General features: G+C 37.8%; 3 protein-coding genes across 3 annotated transcripts in view; 1 reads left to right on the forward strand and 2 right to left on the reverse strand.

Annotated features, from left to right (window-relative positions):
* Positions 1–1,265: 1,265 nt before the first annotated feature.
* LOC137890729 (pyroglutamyl-peptidase 1-like) lies at positions 1,266–8,803 on the reverse strand. Its single transcript, XM_068734917.1, has 5 exons — positions 8,681–8,803; positions 7,045–7,097; positions 5,312–5,428; positions 4,607–4,839; positions 1,266–3,647 (listed from the first exon to the last, which is right to left on the reverse strand). The coding sequence occupies exons 1-5, from the start codon at positions 8,712–8,714 to the stop codon at positions 3,452–3,454; spliced, it is 633 nt and encodes a 210-aa protein (XP_068591018.1). The 5' UTR covers positions 8,715–8,803; the 3' UTR covers positions 1,266–3,451.
* Positions 8,804–9,479: 676 nt separating this feature from the next.
* Positions 9,480–12,682, forward strand: lsm4 (LSM4 homolog, U6 small nuclear RNA and mRNA degradation associated). Its single transcript, XM_068734913.1, has 5 exons — positions 9,480–9,589; positions 10,007–10,048; positions 10,736–10,834; positions 11,331–11,520; positions 11,813–12,682. The coding sequence occupies exons 1-5, from the start codon at positions 9,587–9,589 to the stop codon at positions 11,932–11,934; spliced, it is 456 nt and encodes a 151-aa protein (XP_068591014.1). The 5' UTR covers positions 9,480–9,586; the 3' UTR covers positions 11,935–12,682.
* A 655-nt stretch (positions 12,683–13,337) lies between these two features.
* Positions 13,338–20,043, reverse strand: part of LOC137890724 (E3 ubiquitin-protein ligase rnf213-alpha-like) — a 39,527-nt gene continuing 32,821 nt past the window's right edge. Inside the window, exons 43-51 of the mRNA XM_068734912.1 lie at positions 19,671–19,800; positions 19,377–19,454; positions 18,831–19,011; positions 18,027–18,231; positions 17,538–17,615; positions 16,285–16,482; positions 15,624–15,713; positions 15,171–15,349; positions 13,338–14,607 (exon numbers count right to left, since the gene is read on the reverse strand). Of these exons, the coding sequence (XP_068591013.1) occupies positions 14,451–14,607; positions 15,171–15,349; positions 15,624–15,713; positions 16,285–16,482; positions 17,538–17,615; positions 18,027–18,231; positions 18,831–19,011; positions 19,377–19,454; positions 19,671–19,800 (1,296 nt within the window). The 3' untranslated portion in view covers positions 13,338–14,450. The remainder of the gene's footprint in view (positions 14,608–15,170; positions 15,350–15,623; positions 15,714–16,284; positions 16,483–17,537; positions 17,616–18,026; positions 18,232–18,830; positions 19,012–19,376; positions 19,455–19,670; positions 19,801–20,043) is intronic.

The raw sequence follows: 20,043 nt of genomic DNA on the forward strand, positions 1-20,043 counted from the left end.
TTAATATTCTATTTCATTGTATATATTGTTCATTTTTACATGCAATATTTTTTTTTTACTCTTATTTTGATTGCTTACCTGTATCATAATGCTGCTGTAGCGAACAAATTTCCCCTTGCGGGAAAAATAAAGTAACTATCTATCTATTTCTACTCCACTACATTTTGGAGGTAAATATTTGTTTACTCTTACCGCCATTGTTCTAAAAGCTGTTGTTACTTTGCAGTTTCAGATTAATTATTATTATTAACACAACATATAATCAACACATACATGCCGATGTATTACTATAGATAGTAACCAGACAGTATACATCTGTTAAGATTAACCCCACCGTTACCAGCTGCAACATTAAAGTGCATCAATATGTATTATTCTGAAATGTGCCATAATGAGTACTTTTACTATTGGTACTCAAGTACATTTTGAGTCTAAATTTCCAGTTAAGTCAATTTTATTTATACAGCTCAATATTACAAATCACAAATTTGCCTCAGGGAGCTTTACAGTTGGCACAGCATACAACACCCTCTGCCCTTGCATAGTAATAATACTTATTGGACACTGACATACAACTGTTGCAAATATCCCTCTCCTTGAAAATAGATATTTATTTAGACAAAATCACTCACAGCCTCAGCATATTTTAAACCCCACACAAAACGTGATCTATATAGCATACTAGATTTACCTCTTTTATTGTGTTTTTATTGGTATTTTAGAAATGTTTCTACAGTATTCACTGTGAAAAATAATATTGCTATTGCTAAACCCATATGTGTAAAAATCTAACCATGTTTCAGTATGTATTCACCAGAAGGCTGAATTACTGCTGGATCAACTAAGCAGGATGATCCAGCCATTCATTATTACACCGGAACAATAGTAAAGTATGTAAACAGAACTTTACAATGGCATTAATACCAAAATCTTGGTTGAATAGATTGTAAACAAGCTGTTGTTATAGATGTGCTACCTATAACTGGGAGCTGACAGCTTTATTCATTTATCTTACTCCTGAACAGTTAGCTTACAGTATGTTCATTTTTGCATACTAAGTGCTAAAACAGCACAGTATTGATGTATAGGCAATACTTTACATATACAACAGTAGATGTCAGGCCAACTACTGACACAGCGGTGCTTCAAAGTCACGTCTGGGATCTTTGATAGGCCTTTTGTGTCAACTCTACTAACTTAATGCTTTTAATAAGTTTAACTAAGGAGAAGTGGAAAAAGGAGTTGTAACAATAATCACAAATATGTTACTTGTAATGCTTTAATTCTCTTTATTTCAAAGCCTTTCCTTTTAAAAGCCAACGTTACTTATACTGTAACAGTGCTTTGTTAATGTCAGAAGCAGAAGAAGACACCTTTCAGAGGATTCTCCCGAAACAGAGAAACTCACGATTTATCACAGAGCCATAATATTATTGTACAACAGAGCACAAACCGAGATCAAAAGGAAAACAATATTTTTTGAGGTAGCCACACATCTGACTGGACCGCATCAGTAATATTTTGAGCAGACCTGCTGAGTATTTTTAAGGCCTTTTCATAAACACGCATAAACAACATCAAGGCACAGGGTCAGAGGTCACCTCATGTGTAAAATTGAGGCTTTCACTTTTGTGAGTCGTCATTTTAGGGGCAGCTCCTCCACGTCCCGTTCACTTCTCAGCACCCACAGAGCCACGCAGTAAAATATCAGCACCTGCAAACTCAGAACTAAAACCTGCCTGACATTTCAACAGGTCCGTTAGAGATTTTTAAACCACTCAACATAGATTTAAGTTGAAAAAATTAGGTCTGAGAAGCAGTTCACTTCAGTTCAGGTCAGTGCTCCAGGGTGCATCTTTGTGGTACAAACCATGGGACTGAATAGCAATTAAAAAGACACACACTGCTAAAAAAATAATACCAATATTTACTCAAACACACTTGCAACTTGCTTAACTGATTACAAACTCAATGAAAGGCCATGAGACCACAGTGTTAGTTACCTAAGAATAGCCAAGACAGTTTATGACAGACAACTAGTTTTTCTGGGGAAACACGGGATGCTGAAGCAGAATGCACGGCATTAAATGCTAAAATTTAAACTAAAACCAACTGAAGCGGTGTTGGGTGACATAGGCTGTTGTGACGACTCAGCAGCCGGGGAAACACTGGTCCACACAGTGAAACCGAGGACAATCCAATAAAAATGTCATAAAACAGAACATTTACAACTGGGAGAAGCACCGTTACAAACACACTGTTTGGATCTGCTGCAGTTTGTTTAAGAGGTCAGAACAAACCAAAGCTCAGGAAAATAAAGCAAAACTCACCTATAAAGCAGGATACCTCACATGCATCATTATAATTTTTGTGGGGCAAAAAAGATTTAAAAAATGGTATGTCTGAAAAGCTACATATTTAAAGTTAAAGTGACTGAAAATAAAAATATTGAATGCAAGCATTCACACGGCTACAATTGCTGTCCATAATCCAGATTAAGTAAAAAAAATTAAAATAAAGAAAGTGCTACAGAAATAAAATTCCAGGCCCAACTCTGACTGAACGAACAGTCCAACTTCATAAAATCCTCAGATAAAATTAAGCACAAATATCTGATTCAATGAAGGGAACAACAGAAAGCTTTGTTTTTTATCAATGAATTAAAAACAGAGTTGCACAAAAAAAAAAAAAATTGTGATTTTGCAAGTTTGAGCTTTAAGTGATGCAAACGGTTTAAAAAGTTTGATAAAATTGCAGGTATTTTACAAAGTTTAAGATTAAAAAAAATGAGCAACTCGTATGTTAAATGACCAAGAGAGAAAATATGTACTACCATATTCTGTGTAGTACACAACTTCAAAACACAGCTCACTCAGAGGAAACTTTCTGTTGTATTACTGCAATGCCCATTATTTTCTCAAATAACTGTGCAGCCATTAATACAATTCCCTACAACTAAAGGACTGAACTTGAGATCTGTAAAATAACATTGCACATCCTGGGGGCCAGATCTCAGTGGGTGGATTTGTGGGTTTTTTTGTCAGAATTGGGCCGACAAAATTGGGGGAAATATGAGTTGGAACCAACCCGTTCCCTGATTTAAATAACCTTTGTAAAAGAAGGCAAAATTACAACTTCTTATAAAGAAAAAGGACTCAAGAAACAATTCAACATCAAGTGTGAAACAGCACAGTTAGGCTTGAGACTCCCATTTTATCTTCTCGCCATCGGGAGACATTAACACATAACTGAGTCAGGGCTAGAAAAACATGAAGCAAAAAAACTAAAACAAAGAGAAACAAACGCTTGAAACATGTGATACTCTGAAGTTTTCATTTTGTCCAAGTGAGGACAACAATAAAATAAGAAAGAAAGTTTGGCTACTTGTGGTTAAGTGCAATTTCTCTTGTGTGTTGAGGGCTGGAGAGGCTGGTTGGCATCTGGAGGTCACTTAGTGGAAGTGCTGCTGGCAGTGGATTTTCTCTTCGGCCTGGTCCAGAAGCTCCAGCATCTGCTGGATGATGGCCTGTAGCGCACGGCCCAGGTCTTCCCCGCTATAAGGCTTTTCAAGAGGAGGCACATGAACGAAGGCAGAGCGACCACGGCTCAGGTACAGAGACGTGTAGTAGGTGAAATCACATAAATACCTGTTAGGGAAGAAAACACAGCATCAAATGACTGCAAGTCTCTGCATACCATCAACATAGATCTGCTGTACACATGAACGCACGCTAAGCCATATATCAGTATACAGACACATCAGACTCTGTGACAGACTAGAAACCTCCAAGCGTTCAAGGTGCCAAAGTCAAATAAATAAAAATATGGCTGACCGTCACAAGCTAATGTTTCTTTGGAAAGTGTAAATACAATTTAACTCTCCGCTGCAGCCTCCACTTTTTGGGGCAATTTGAACATTTTCCCAGATAACTTTTGTGCAGAGAAGAAAACTTTGTTTACCATAACCAGCTAGCACGTTGGTGTAATATTTTGACATCAAGTTACATGCAGAACACTCTTACTATATGACTAAATGTATTACTTTAATTATATTTAGGCAAATTTACACTATATTGCCCTTTAGTTGATGGTTTACTATTTAAAATGTGCACTTACATTGTTGTGTGACGTTATACTACTACTTCTTTGTGAAATCGGGGGAGATGTATTTGCCCTGATGTTACAAGTAGGAACTCTGACTTTGAGAGCTTTCCATTGTACTTTTTCTACTAGGAGGTTGGAAATCTTTGACTTCAGAGTTGTCTTGAACGCAAGATAAGTTACAGAAAATCTAGTACAGAAATGCCAAAGTCACACTCAGTTGCCAGAAGGTACAAGTTAGTTTTGATTTATAGATGTTTTGTTACTAGTCAGCATCCTTCTACTCCAGACTTTGTTGCACAGTTTCACGTTGGCTATCTGTCAAACTGAATGGAAATTGTCAAACTAACTACACCTAATTATGCAGATAGTAAATGTCATGTACGGCCGATTTGTGAGGTGTCATTATGTCTCCGTCCCTCAGCAGCTAAAGCATGTGATCAAGAGGTGGGAGACAAAACAAAAAGGCTGATTCTAAATGTAAAAAAGTAAAGTTAATAATTACCTTCCAGCATCTTTGGAGACGGACACAGTTACTCCCAGCCCAGAGGCGGTCACTCTCTTACAGACTGATTCCATGTCAATAACTGAGTTGATACAGTCCGGGCCTCCCACAATGCAACACTGTGAATCAGGACAGAAGCTGCTGTTGTCGAGGCCCTTGTAGCCGTGGTTTCTGCCACACTTCTCCAACGTGACGGTGGTGGCCATACCCGAGACTCCAACATGAACTACCAACTGGCAAACAAAGGAATCAGTAAAAAACGGAATTAAGAATCAGAATCCGAATTAATATCAATATTACATACTACAACACATCTCTGGCAGCTCTCCCTGACTTCTCCATTTGTTTGAACCGTAAGTGTCTAAAAAAGACTAGAAATGCACTTTTATTTGACACAAAACACAGATTTCACATGTTTTAACAAGCTAGAGTCAGAGACACACTGAAGCTAGTAATGTGTCGCATAATTTGAAAATGGTTTGTGATTTAATTTAATGCAGCATGTGTTGAACACATTTGTTATCATCTGATTGTTCTCAAGGCCTAGCAGATCCAATTATAAACTTACATCTTACATTGCCCTTTACACAAGACCTGAAACCTGGAAATAAAATCATAACCTGGAACTGAGGCAGGCAAGAGTTCCTGTATTCCACCTTTAAAAGTGGAATAAAGTGGAGAAGTCACAACACGTTTTCTTCTTACTAGTGGATGATACTTCTTCCATAATGAAGGAACCAAACTCTGGACTGTCTGGTACTCTACAGGAACCTCGGATACATGCAGGTCCACTTCACCGCCCAGTCCGAGCTTCTTCAGTTCCTGTCGGGACAAACAAAAACATAAAACCTGAGATACTTTCCTGCATCTTAAAATAGATGGTTTTAACCCAAACATCTTACAGTGGCGAAGGTGACGATAAGTAAAGCTAGAAGGTGAATCTTTGAGCTTAAATAACACACAAGTTATGAAACTGAAGTAGATAACCTTGATGAACAAAATGTACCACTTATTGGTAAAACAGCAACTTTTATTTAATCCTTTTTCCTCTTCTCCAAATGTGTATTAATTTAATAAATGAACACTGCTCATTGCTCTCTTTGCCTATTCCCTCATCACTCACTGCCCACTGAAAATATGTCCATAGAATTGCCTGTTGTCAGCTTAAGAGTCTATAGTCAAAGTTGTATTATCTTAAGTTTAAAACAATACTTTCAATCACAAAAAAAAAAAAAATCAAAATTCATAGAAATCCAATGAGAAAGTACACATTTCTTCCCGACTGCAGCTGGCCTTATCAACAAGGCCCTCACAGACACGGACTCTTATCCCACCCCACGGACACCACACGTTGCATTAACGTTAGGCCTCCGCTTTAAACCTGACCGTTACAGTTTTTACACAGTACAGCTCTTTTTATTTTAAAAACCAGATTTATTTTACATATTTTTTTTCATTATAAATTTCTATTTTAAATGCATAGTTCTTGACTTTTGCAGTGCTTTGCTATGCACTAAAGGACTATGGCAGATTCTGATTGGTAAAGAACCAATGCTAATGATCATTGGCATGTTTTTTAACTTCAAGCAGGTAGATGTCAGTCCTTTTTTTTTTTTTTTAGAGGACCAGTTTCTTTAATTTTTGTTGTCCTTTCCAAATAACATTATTTTACACTTATCTTTAAAAAAAAAAAAAAATGATTAAGAAAACCCCAAAAATTTTAACTTGAAAACTAAACAGTCTTCTTAAATTGTATGAGAAAAGCAAGAAACAAAAAATGCAATCGTAAATATTAATAGTATCATAAATTGTCAAATTCACAGCCAGTGGACAAACACCTCCCCCAGTCCCCTGCAGGACAAGGAGCCCCGGACACTGACCCCCACTTGTATTGAAAAGAGGCTTGTTTGACCATGTCTGTGACCCCGCCACAAAGCGACCTTTTGTTTGCCTTTTAATATCCTTATCAAGTCCGTCTAGACACCCTGACAACCACCCTCATCCCCCCACATGCAGGACACAGAGAGCGTCCGACACACTGCAGCCCTGTGTGAAGCCGGCCGGTAACTATCAGAGCATCATGTTAACGCCACAAAAACAGGCTCAACGTGAGAAGTTAAATTAGAAAAAGTCACACTTGCTCTTATTTTATTGCATTTACTAACATTTAACATGAAGACTATTTAAGTTGTGGCTAAAAACATGATGAGCTTTATCAGTGTGCCATATTTAAGAGGTGATCAATAGTGATTTGGGCTTTGTCCAGAATAAATAAAAGCATTTTGGAAAAGCTTAATGACTTGTTTAGCCTTGTTTTACTACATTAAGAAAGGCTAAATAGGGAATTACAATAATTTAAATTGAAGATCCTGCTCATGATAACACTGCAGATATAATAAATATGTGCATTAAAACAGCAATGGAAGGGGAAAACACACCTGTACCGCTACCCAGCTGGCGTTGACCGTGTGCTCACCAAATGGCCCAAAACCTGCAAAACACATTCATTATTTTGGTTGCTGTCCTGCATCTACACATGATGACATTAATATGCATTTCCATAAACAAAAATGAACCATGTACTGTTTGTTCTCTTAACATATATAAGTGCAATTGTATTTCTGGTGGGATCCCTTCGACATATTTACAAAAAACTAAGTAGATACATTTAATTCTGGAGAAACAGATATTGAATGTAAACTATTAACAGTATACAGACCTGAAACTTCCAAAACACTAGATTTTCAGAAAAACAAACACTCCTATATAACAACTTTAAATGTCTACAGTAGTGCAGCATGCTGCTTTCCTTGAATTACCAAATTAAAAGCAATCACTATCACTAAAAGTCGCTCCATGCTTTACTCTATATGACCTATAAAATCACAGCAGCAGCCTATGGCTATTCACTCAGGCTTGTTTATGTAGGGATCTATACCTGATCCCCTTCCACCACCCTCACAAGGGTCAGTGGGTCCCTGGGGGTTGGGTGGAGGGGGATCAGTCTGTCTGACAGGCTGCTGAAAAGGAGCAGAGCGAGGGGCCGGCAGCTGCCAGCCAGCTCGCTATTGTGAAGGCGCCGTTCCCAGGAAATCTACACATCTCCTATCAGCTGGGACCGCAGGCTCCTGCACCCCTTTGTGTCTGAGAAGTCACTGCTTCTGTTATCCTCCACAGATCCAGTGTTCAACACTGTAGTTTGTGCGATTAGAGAATAGTTGTAAGTGGCTGGAAGTGAAGTTACAATCTTGTTTTTGTTGTTTAATTAATTAAATAGGGATGCAAAGAGTTTTTTCCTAAAATGAAACATGCAAGGCAGCTTCTATGACAGACTTTCATGTCATAATACAAAGCCATGCAGAAGAAACATTTAGACACTCTTTCTTTGTCAGAAACGTTGAAAAAGGAAACACTATCACAACAAAACACCCCCCTGAGATACTCATGAATCCTACAAAATACTAAGTATTAGAGTAAAAGGTAATAGTTTTATGGATTGCTCATGTATGGTTGCTCTGTCTGTCGATTACAAATATCAACGTGATAGTTATATATTTGATATCGTGCTGATATGAACCATAAACTACTGTTTGAGAGAACTTTGATTTGACTATTGTCTCTATGAATCACGGCCACATTTCTATCATTAACGTGTTTCACAAAGATTTACACAATAGAGACTCTACCAACATTACATCTCTGCTGGATGGTGTTGGTGTAGATATTTATTCACGCTTAGTTGAACATGTCGAGCTTACTTTTGTTTGATGTGGCCTTTGAAGAAAGACAGTAAACAACAAAAAGATAATTTTCCCGAGCTTGTCAGTAGCGGTTATAATATAAATATAGAAACATAACGTTACTTGAATACCACTGATACTATGCTAATGTTCAAACTGTAAGCAACACGTTTCAACTGTGTACACATCCAGCGGAGTGAAGCAGCGAGAGCCTGACGCCATTAACGTTAGCAGCTGTCATCTGCACAACTTTTCCTCCACTTCACACCTAATGTTCAGTTTACCGACAGAGACGACAAAACAAATGGCTACACAAAAAAAAGAGAAGACAAACCTGTAACGACCACAGTCCGTTTGCTGTTATCCATCTCCCGTCCTGTTGCAGAGGTTTCGTCGCCTTTTTTTCCGGTCTTTATTTTTGAGGCAGGACCGTAAAGAGAGCCAGTACCCTCCACAGCTGAAGGCTCCGTCTGCCACACACAAATAAAAAGCGGCCCTGCTCGCTGCGTGAAAATTGACGTCATCACGTTAGCGATGAGACGCTGAGGTGACGCAATGAACAAATAAATAAATAAGATGCGCAATGAATGGAAAATAATCAAATAAATAACTAATTCCAACGAATTACACTCTGAATGACATATAGACGAAATTATGCAATTATTTATTTAGAAAGAAATAATATATTATGAGGAATAATACATTAAAAAACAGTATGATAAAATTACAGAAAGACAACAACAGACATATTTAACTCAGATGAAGCTTCAAAGCATATGTTTTACCACTCTTACAGGATTTACACATCTTTGTTTTCATTTGTCAGAATTTAAAAAAATATTTTCACTGTAAATAAAATAAATTATCTGCCTGAATCACTTCTTATGAGTCCTACTCAAAATGTAAAAAATAAGTAATGGGTAAAAATATCCCTCATTTCTCGGTTATTTATTATTTCTGTAACACAACATTAAGTGTCAGTTAATACCTATAGCTTAGATTTCATGATAATAAGAATAAACAAATACTGTGTTTTGGAAGGTAAAATATAAGCTATTATTTCGCAGTGACTGCTTCTGGCCTGTGGAGGGCAGCATCGTATATTACAGCCATGATGACACACCGCAGAGCCGGAAGCTCATCAGCAGAAGACGAAGAAGAATAGAAGCTAAAATCCAAATCGTGTCAGTGAAGGGCCAAGACAGCGAGTGAGACAAAATCCGAAACAGTTACTTTCGCAATGGTAAGTATTTAACTGCGGTGTTAAAATGAAACGATGCTAGTTGATAGATTTCTAGTAGCACGCTTGCTACTTAGCTAAAGCTAACTGTGTTAGCAGCACTGTGGCGCTGGGCTACGTGATGCTAAGCTAAGTTAAAGTAGCTAACGTTACTGTAGTAAAGGTATGTTAGCCTGACGCTAGGAATAACGTTACAGACTGTAGGAAAAACGCTTTCTGGAATTTTTTTAAATACATATAATTAGAAACTGCAAAGAAGCTGCTCTTTCGCTAAAAGCACAGCGGGGTGAACAATAGTTTGTCCAATGTATCGGGCTACTTATAGTAGGATTGTATGAAGGGGAGAAACCAACGTTTACTAAGTACTGTTCATGGCAGGTGGATTCATGAGTGTGACCATGTTTTTCTGTTATTTTACAGCTTCCACTATCTCTGCTGAAGACTGCCCAGAACCACCCTATGGTGAGGAGACACTGAACTATTTCAAGGAGCTGATGTTAGCGTTGTACATGGGGCAACTTGACATATTTACTCCAATCTTTGCTGTGGAGCTTTCCAACTCCTTCAGGGTTATTTTTGGTCTCTTTGTTGCCCCTCTTCATTCATGTCCTCCTTGCCTTTTCGTAAGCATTGGTCCTCTCTTGGCAGGTTTGTTGTGGTGCCATATTCTTTCCATTTTGTAATAATGGATTTAATGATGCACTGGGGGATTTCAGATGACATTTTTTTTAGAACCCCATCCTGAATTTGGTCCCTGAACTCTTAAAGTAATTGGTAGCACCTGGTTTTATTTAAGGGCTTCACAGCAAAGCGGGTGAAAACAAATGCACTCACCACTTTTCAATTATTTAATTAAGTATTTTGTGTGGGTCCACTAACAAAAATCTAAATAAATATCAATTTAAATTGTAATTGTAAATGTTGTAATGCTACAACACATGGAAAACATTGCGGGGGTTAATACTTTAGAAAGGCACTGTACATCCAATCTAAACTTCTTTCTGTACTTTCAAATTTCATTGGCTGTTCTTGTTTTGTGGTGTATACCATGAGAAAAACTGTTCTCTAGCTTCCTTCATCTGTCCTGTATTGTCTCTTCAAGGCTCTAAAGCAGCTGGCTGTTTTTGTGTGTGTCCTTTCTCTCCTCAGCTGGTGGAGCTGAAGAACGGAGAGACGTACAACGGTCACCTGGTGAGCTGTGACAACTGGATGAACATCAACCTGAGAGAAGTCATTTGCACCTCAAGGGTAAAGCTGAGCTCTGGTCTCACTTCTGTGCTGTCACTAGAACTGTAGAAACGATGCTTCTTTCTGTAGGGAAGGAAAAATAGACATCTCTGTGGTCCAGTGTTTACATTTAGAGTTCGCTGTAGGTGTCAGTGTTGTCTGCAGAGTCCGCCGTCAATGAGGTGCATTCCTCTGAAAATGTAACGGGCATGAAACCAAGTGTTTGTGGCCAATAATCACAGAGGCCTTTAACAGTCACTCCAAAGTACACATTAAAGTTTTTTTTGGCCTGTAAATAATTACATAAGAAAGAAAAAAACAGACAACAAAAACTGGCGATCACTCCCATTAAAACAGTACAATAGAAAACAATACAACCTAGCATATAGATCTTCTACAGGCCAAAAATGTGTATGCTGAAGCTTGCTGTGCCAGCCCTTTTTACCAAACTCCAACTTATTTGTTGTCAAAAAGTGACATTATGATTGCACTGACACCCCCACTCCACTCTTAACAGGATGGAGATAAGTTCTGGAGGATGCCCGAGTGCTACATCAGAGGAAGCACCATCAAGTACCTGCGAATCCCTGATGAGATCATCGACATGGTGAAGGAGGAGGTGGTGTCCAAGGGCCGTGGACGTGGAGGCCCCCAGCAGAACAAACAGCAGGGCAAAGGAGGAGGAAGAGGAGGAGGAGCTGGCCGAGGTGAATGAAAACACTCCCTGCTCATCGGACAGGCTGCGGCAGATGCGTTTTATTTATGCCTGCTGTCTTAATAGGAGTATTGGCATGTCTGTTTTTGGTTGTTTCCAAATTTCTCTGCTATTATAAAGTCCACACTCTCTCAGGAATACCAAGGGTTTTACTCAAAACAGTTGTAAGATAGCTCAAGAATTACATTTTGTGTCTTTGGAGCGCCACTAATTGGTCGAACAATAATTCTCTCTCACAGCTGACTATAATTGACAGACGTTTCTCTTTACATTTCTCTCTGTAGGTCTGTTTGGCGGTCGCGGCAGAGGAATGACCGGTCCCGGTAGGGGCCAGCAGCAGCAGCTGCAGCTGCAGCAGCAGGATAAGAAACCGGGCAAACCACAGGGAATGAAAAACCAGAACTGATGGACAAAATTACACCTTCAACAACACAGAGCAATTTCTCCTTCAGTACATGGAAGATAAAATTAACTCTCCTTCTGCTGTGATGCTTGTCCGGACTGACCATCGCAGAAATCACAACGGGAGACGTTAAGAGAAGCTGTGCTTTTGCACTGAATTTAGTTTTTTAGCATCTGTAAGTTGGTATAAACCTTTTTTTAGTATGACCATACACCAGTGTATCAGTCACAGCTGACAGAGCCTGTCTTTAGTATCCATTGATAGTGTGTTAATACAACTTTGCAAGAACATTTTGTATCATAAATCATATTGTATTATCCCCAAAAACAGTTGGTACACTGGAATGAGGTTTTTATTTTTTGTTTTTTGTCATCTTGTCTCCTTGGGTGTAGATTTCTCGGTAAAGAAATTTGGCCAGCCCCAATTTCTGTTGCACCAATATTTTTTTTAACTTGCTCTTTATTTTTGTGTTGTTCCTTGACGTTCTGTATTTTGTCTGCTGTGCCGTTTGGCCCGATCATGGCAGGTGGACCAGTAGACTGGCAGTTGGGGGGAACAGGAATTCAGGCCCTGAAAATGAACACTTTTGTTAAAGCATTCGTTAGGATTTCCCAAAAAAATATTCTCATATTCTTAAGTCTGAAATGGATAAGTCCAATGTGTGTCTTGTTGGTTGGGTTTCATTTTATTTTTGCAAAAAAAGATGATGTAAATTATTTACATGAGAATAAAACAACTTTTGTTAAATGGTCATATTTATTCTTGTCTATTTGTTCTGTTACTCAAAACAATCTGGATGCTGCTTCACTCGTTCACTTCCCTTGGATAAGCGTGTCCTTTAAATTAATATCAAGATTATAATTGTTCATTTAAAGCCAGGATTAGCTAATTGTGGGTTTTTAAGTAATCATGATGGTAGAACTGGAATGAGTATTGTTTACATTGACAATAGGCTGTATAATAAGGACTAAAGTTGAAATCTCACGGAAAAGTTCCAAATGTTAACCCTAAATTGAATTGAAAAAAAAAAAGTGACTAATGTAAATTGACAGCAAATTGGCAGTCCCTGCAGTTCTTTGTTACATAAGATTTCATATCTTCAATGGGACCAAGACCAGGCTAATTTTTTCTTTTTTCGTAGCATAAATTTCTTTAAAGTTTTGAAAAACACTACGATATTACTACATTACTAGTTACACACTAGTGTACTACTTACAAATCCTGATCTGACCGATCACAATCTCCTTGATTATGTTAAGACTGGACCCACAGATCAAATGTTTCTTTCTTGGATCAGATTAGAATTAAAAGCTGCATTCATTTAAATTAGTGACCATAATATATGCCAAAAAAACACGTTTACTCTCAAAACAATAGATATGTTTAGTAAGACAGATATCTCAGGCTACACATGTATATTGATTTATTGATTGGTAACACAAATTAAATCATTTCCAAATTGAATAATCATTTGAAAGATAGAAGTATGAACATTTACTGTTTTCAGATTTACAATTTTAAAAAGTTACTTGCTTTTCACAGTTTTACATAAAATCAGATACCTCTGGGTTTATGGCTGTCGGCCAGAATGTAAGCAGATGTTGGACATCACTGTGGGATCTGTAGCCTTGTAACACATATATTACTTGACATTTCAAAATAAAGCAAATAAGTTGTTTCGTTAATACAATTTTAAAGACTTAAAGAGCTCGGAGATGTTTGAATCCCATTTCCTGATTTAGATTTTTTTGAAACTGGAAAATATCAGTGAAGAGTGCATCCATATGCAGGGTTTCAAACATCCCTGTCGTCACTCATGGGTGACATCACACGATCATGATTTTCTATAATTTTCTATATTGAGTCTATAACCCCAAACATGAGGCGACTAAGCAAGCAAACATAATCCAGATAAATCATCAAACACTCTTCAATCAATTCCACACAAACCGTCAGCTATATATGCTTAAATGTGTAGAAAAAATTAAGTATAAAATGTGGAGTTTCATTTTTTTCTGTACTAGTTTATTGTACCACCATACAGATTCCCTGCCCTAATTTTCATATTCTGGTGGTCAATAGTAAAAGAAATGTTAGCCCCAAAATGTAAAGAGTAATTCTGAAACTGATAATATAAAACAGTTGCACATTATATGCTTGTCAAAGTCTTACAACATTTTCCTGACTAGGTCCTGACATTTTTTTCCAATGAGACTCAGACAGTAATTCTTCAAATGATTTCTAATATAGTGACAAAAGGCAGTAAATAAGCTGTTAACACACGGCAACCTATATTCAAGGCAGTGTTTCATCAAGTTCAATCAGTGCTGGTATGCTTCATTGTTTCCAAAAGCCTTAAGGTAATTTTTTGGTCTTTTATACATTATTATCACAGAAAAAATAGTAAAAAAATAGTAAAAACAGTAACGAAGTAAAGAACCAAGTTAAATCTAACTTATTTGGCTTTGAGATCAGCCTGATTAACCTGATTAAATTGCATCGCTCTTAAGTTGTCCGGTTCATCCCTCCATCATCCAGTCCTGTTTGGCTGTGACAGCACATTTCCAGGTCTCCACAATCTTGGACAGTAGCAGATTTTCAGGAAACTTGTCTTCCACGTGAGAAGGCACCTTCACTTCTTTACGGTCCATGTAGGCACACACCGTCTCTTTTACACTGAGAAAAAGAAGTGTGGATGATAAGCACCATATTTGCATACAGGAAAGCTAAAAACAGAAAATTAAAGCAATTGCATATCAAAATTAAAGTTCAGCACCAGTGTGATGGCTGATGCTAGAGTGGATGGCCTGGAGGGACACATGTCCAATTCTGTGCATGCGCTTCCTATCCCTAACCCCTAACCGTAACCATCCGTCCCTTAAAACCACCCAGTCTAGCATTTATTCAGCATCATGGTAGTTTTTTTAAAATTTACCTGCATTCTTTTATGTTTTTCATTACTGTACATTTGCTGTTGACTGGTTGTGATTGACAGGAGCCAACCACAGAAAACATATTACACAAAATTCAAAGGTTTTCTCTCTGTTTTATAGCTTCATGACAAAGCAGTCCAAGTTAACCAAAATTAAATGAACAAAAATAATGAGAATTATTAAAACACCATTCCCACTTGAGTTAAAATGACTATTGGAAGTCTAATAACTTCATTAAATCTCTTTTCAGGGCTATTGGGGGAAACAATAGCATCAACAAGAAAATACTTTGTTCAACAGGTTTACCCCCAGGATGGATTGTAGTCGTCGGTGGCCCTGAGGCGGCCCAGACTCAACAGGAGGAACTCGTGCATCTCAAGCAGCCATTGGTCCACGTTTCCCCTCGACACGAAGCCTTTCAGCTCAATCTTTTCCTCCTCTGTCAGTGGTATCAGGTACTCGGCTGGATACCCAGAAAAGGGCTCCTTTTTATAGAAACACGGAGTGAGGTATTTTATATGTATGTTAAATCACAGTGCATATTCCAAGTGAAATGTTTTGTTTTGAAGTATACAGTAAAATGAGCCAAATAATGAATGAATGAATAAATAACTGAAAATATTACTTAGACAAACAGGTGTAGTGCACTGAAATATTTTGATGGGACATAATCGCACAACTTCTTTTGAGTGATTTTCTATTCAGCGCTCGTGTTTTACATTTAACCAGCTCCAAAAATGCTGCAAAAGCAACACTTACCCTGTTGAGACGCAGCATGTTTTCAGATTTGAGGGAGGAGAGGAGTTGCCACAGAGAAACACAGTGTCTGAGGTTGCATCTGCCCAGAGCCTGAGGAGACAACGCAGCAGAGCAAAGAGTCTGTTACATGCAGTCTGAAAGCATCAACAACTGGGATTAAAAAAATGTATTAATTAATTTACGTCTAAAGTATCTTTTTTAGTTTTCGGGTTTTGAGGATATATTGAGATTTATTTTTGGGAAGCTTTATATGGTAGATTAATTTTGTTTATTTGCACGATTGATATTATTTAATTAACGGCAATTAATGTATTCTTTATTGTTTAAAATGTCCCTATTTTTTTGTAGATGGGGAACTACATGACATGGTGTACATTGCCTCTAGTGTTTGTAGTTGTTTAGGGTTAGTGGAGTGATACATTGCAAGTAAGAGTGAAATGATGTATTAAGTTTGTTTTTAGAGCTCTTTTGTCCAACTGTAGTGGTGGTAATTACTTCACTTACAACCCAAAAGTAGTTATGATGCATCAAAGGATAGCTTCACAATTTTTCATCTCTGTCTTAAAACAATAGTCGGGTTTTGCTTGCTGATCTCCTGTTTCTATTGGCCAATGACAGATCCCTTCCTCACTCCTGACAAAGATGCTAAATATGTATTGACCTGCAATATGTGACGATCGATGTGATTGGCCATCCTCAGGATGTCCTGGAGGTAAGTGACCAACGACATCATGGGATCACCACCAGTCATTGAGAGGAAACCCAGGAGCAGCTCCGTGATCTTGAGCGCCTCACACACATCGTTCAAGCAGTCCAGCTCTCTAGACAAGGCGTTCCGGGTCAGGGAGGACAGAGAGTCCTGGAGGAACAACAAAGTATGAATGAAGCCTGAAGCCACATTAAGTACATCACCACTGTCAAGTTTCATAGAAATAATTGACTGAATGTTTAACTATATAAACTACCTTCTAGATAAGATACCTACCATTGAACAAAATGATCATCCGCAATGTAATTAAATGATTCATAGCATTTAGGTGTTTTTTTTTTACTATTTCAATTACAACCAAGCAGCACTTTGAACAAGTGATTGTTTTATTGTTGATGTCAAAAATAAACATCTAGCATGTTAGACTGTAACCGTATACAGATACAACAAGTCTCTGGTTTCAGCTTGTCACATGAGAGGATTTGGTGCCCTCATATTTTCTATCATTGTAAATTGAATATCTGTGGGTGTTGGATGCAAAACAAAACATTTCAGGAACTCTGCTGTTTCCCTTGTGTTTCCCTGTGTTTCCCTCTTTCTGTCTCTGTTTGTATGTGTTGTGGGTGTTGCTTCCTTCCTGATTACGGCTCATTTCCCTCACTTGTCCAGTCTGCACATCTGCCTCCCATCAACTCTTCAACTCCACAGTATATCTACCACAGTGGTAGTTTGTCATTCTTGGCCGCTCTGTTTTTGTAGTCAGAGTTATTTCTTTGTTCTGTTTCTTTAAAGGCAGGTCCCTCACTAAAAGATTTTTCAGATCTTAGCAGATGTTGAAAATGTGAGAGACCCAACACATAGCAACTTTGAATAAGAACTCGAACAGTTTTGTTCCTATAGTGTGTGGAGCTCAATGATTTGCGATTTTGTGTCCTCAGGGTTTCCCCCTCACAACAGAATTCCCCCAATTACTGATCAGAACACCCTGATGGTAACTTCTGACAATTTTACTATTTTCTGATGCTTTATTGACAAAAAATAACCAAATAGCTTAATTGTTAATGAAAATAATCTTAAATGTAAGCCTTAGTAGATGTCTTTTCTTAAATGCATGTATTATATATTTGTGTGTTTGACTAGGTAAGATGAAGTACATTTAAGGAAAATCTCATTGTATAATGTATAATATGTCATCAATAATTTACCTGATGCACTTTTCCTTTAACAGCTTTGAAAATGGTTTCATAGTCTCTCTCTTGTGTGTTGACCAGAGTAGGAATTCCCTAAAATAAAGCATAAAATAAGGTGAGTATAGTAAAGCAAAGAGATAACACATTAAAACAAGTAATGCAACACAGAGCAGATACAATGACAATAAAGTTGCAATTTGCTTGGTGAAAATGTCTTGGTTGATAAATAGCAACACAAAAAAACCTAGGTTTGCTTACAACTAAAAAACAATATGACAGTTTAGAACAAACCAAGTCAAACAAACATATGTCTGTTTTCTGTTGTTTTGGTTTGTTGTAGCCTGACATAATACCACTATTCCAGGAGTATATGTATCCTTCTGTGCAGCATAAGGCATGTCTGTTCCTCCCCAATGTGGTGCACAATCCAGGCAACAATAGACTGTAAATGGCTGGTAAAGGTTTTGTCATTTTCTTGAAACCATCCAGACTGTGTGGACTCACTGTGCGGGTGATGTGTGGTTTTCCCTGCAGGAAGCGGGTGAGGATCTGCTGCTGGATCCTGGGTAAGTCATATTGTGATATCGTCTCATGGCCACGTTCCAAACTGTACTGGCAGTTGGATAAAACCAGAGGGAGCAGGTCCTTCTCCAGCTCATAGCGTATGACATGCTGCTCCGTTAGCTCTGCCACAGTCACCTTGTAACTGCTGCAGACATCACAACATAAATATGAACTTTTTTTGTTCTGGAGTGACATTTCTTTTTCCAAACTATTTATGTTTAAAGGTTGTTCCAGACTTTTGGAATACATCAAACAAGTTTTGTTTTCAGCAAACATGTTGACATTGATTGTCCATAGTATAATTTTTCTTTGTGCTACTAAAAAATGTATACATTTATCATCAACAAAGATTGAGGGTCATTATGCTGTGCATGTTTAGTTTGTTCACAGTCGTTTATATCAGATTCACATTAGCAAGCTTTTCAAAGACAGGCCTAGGATCTGTCAAACTGAAGTCTCATTGACCTCTGATAAGCTTTGGAATATGTTTTTACACACAACCAGGATTGTGGATGTTGGCCTTCATCCCTTGCATTGAAAGTGCAATACAAATGGACCTTTAATGGCAAATATGAACAGGAAGAACAACTACACCATGCAAAACCTTGATGTTCATAGCACTGAAAGAGGTTTTGCTTGCTGTAATTATTACAGCATTGTTAAAACAGCATTTAGCATCAAACTGAAACATTATCTTCTTCTCTTTGCTGGACAACAAACTTCTGTTTTCTAGCCGTTTTGTACCTGCTGTTGTCTCCGGTGTGGCTGTCCACAGCGTTCACCAGCTCATTGTGTAGCGCCACCAAGTAGCTGACCAGCCCTGTGGAACACAGGCCTGGACCCTGCCGCCGGGGCAGGAGGTACTGCAGGTCGCTGTTCAAGTTCAAATCCTCACTGCAAAATTCATCTGGGATCTTCAACTCATCTGTAAGTTGTATAGGACATATGCATGATTCCTTATGTCCACTACAACATAAGTATGTATTTAATTGAATTTGAACTATCACTTTGAAACCAGTGAAGTTTGTGGTGTGAGGGCAAAATCACAACATTGAAAATTAGCCAACTATTGACTAGATGCATTTTAATTATTGAGTATCAAAGCTCCAACAATAGAGTTACAGTAATTACAGTTTAAACGCAAACAACACAACTCTGCTTGAATGTTGACAAGACACGTGAAACAGAAAATATAACAAAATAAAGGAGAGTACAAGGAAAGATGTAAATGCCCTCTTGTGACTGCCCCATCTGTAAATCTTTAAGGAGACAAAGAAGTGCTTTACTTACTGCTGGTTACAGACACTCTGAGCAGATTCCATGTTTTCAGGAAGATGTCAATGTGTTTCTCATACCACATCCTCATTTCTGAAACAAGAATTGTTTAAAATAATTACATAGTTTGTATGACTAAAAATGGAATGAGGAAAGGAGAAAATAAATGTTTAAAAAAAAGAAGTTTTTTCTGTCCCGTGACCCATGCCTTAAGAGTCAGTCCATTAGTTTTCGGTCTATTGAATGTTAACATTTTGAGAACAAAGGAGGCTTAAGTTAAGTCATCGCTAAGCGATATTGAAGCTGTACCTGTTTGCTTCTCAATGAACTCTCCAATGGAGCCCACTATCTGGTCCGTTGCGTTCTGGAACTTTCTCACCAAGCGTTTCTGCAGGATTAAGATGTCTGGAAGGAGCTTAATCTGCCGAAAGTCTCTCTCCTGAAGAATAAAAACACAAATGAAACTGATGATAATCATGCCTCATAACCATTTGCTGCATATGCAGAGTTTTTAAGATAAATGACCTTAATACTTCTATAGTCCATTTTTTATTTTACTGATGTTACTAGCTGTTGAGATGAAAAAGTAATTTTTCGTTTTAGATTTTTTTTCTGATTTTCTTTGCTTTGAAACATAACTGGGACAATGAGGACATTTTCCACTCCAACATTTCAATCACAC

This window comes from Cebidichthys violaceus, unplaced genomic scaffold (assembly GCF_023349555.1).
Source record: "Cebidichthys violaceus isolate CVI_PGR_0920_01 unplaced genomic scaffold, fCebVio1.0.p SCAF_68, whole genome shotgun sequence".
Taxonomy (NCBI): Eukaryota; Metazoa; Chordata; class Actinopteri; order Perciformes; family Stichaeidae; genus Cebidichthys; species Cebidichthys violaceus.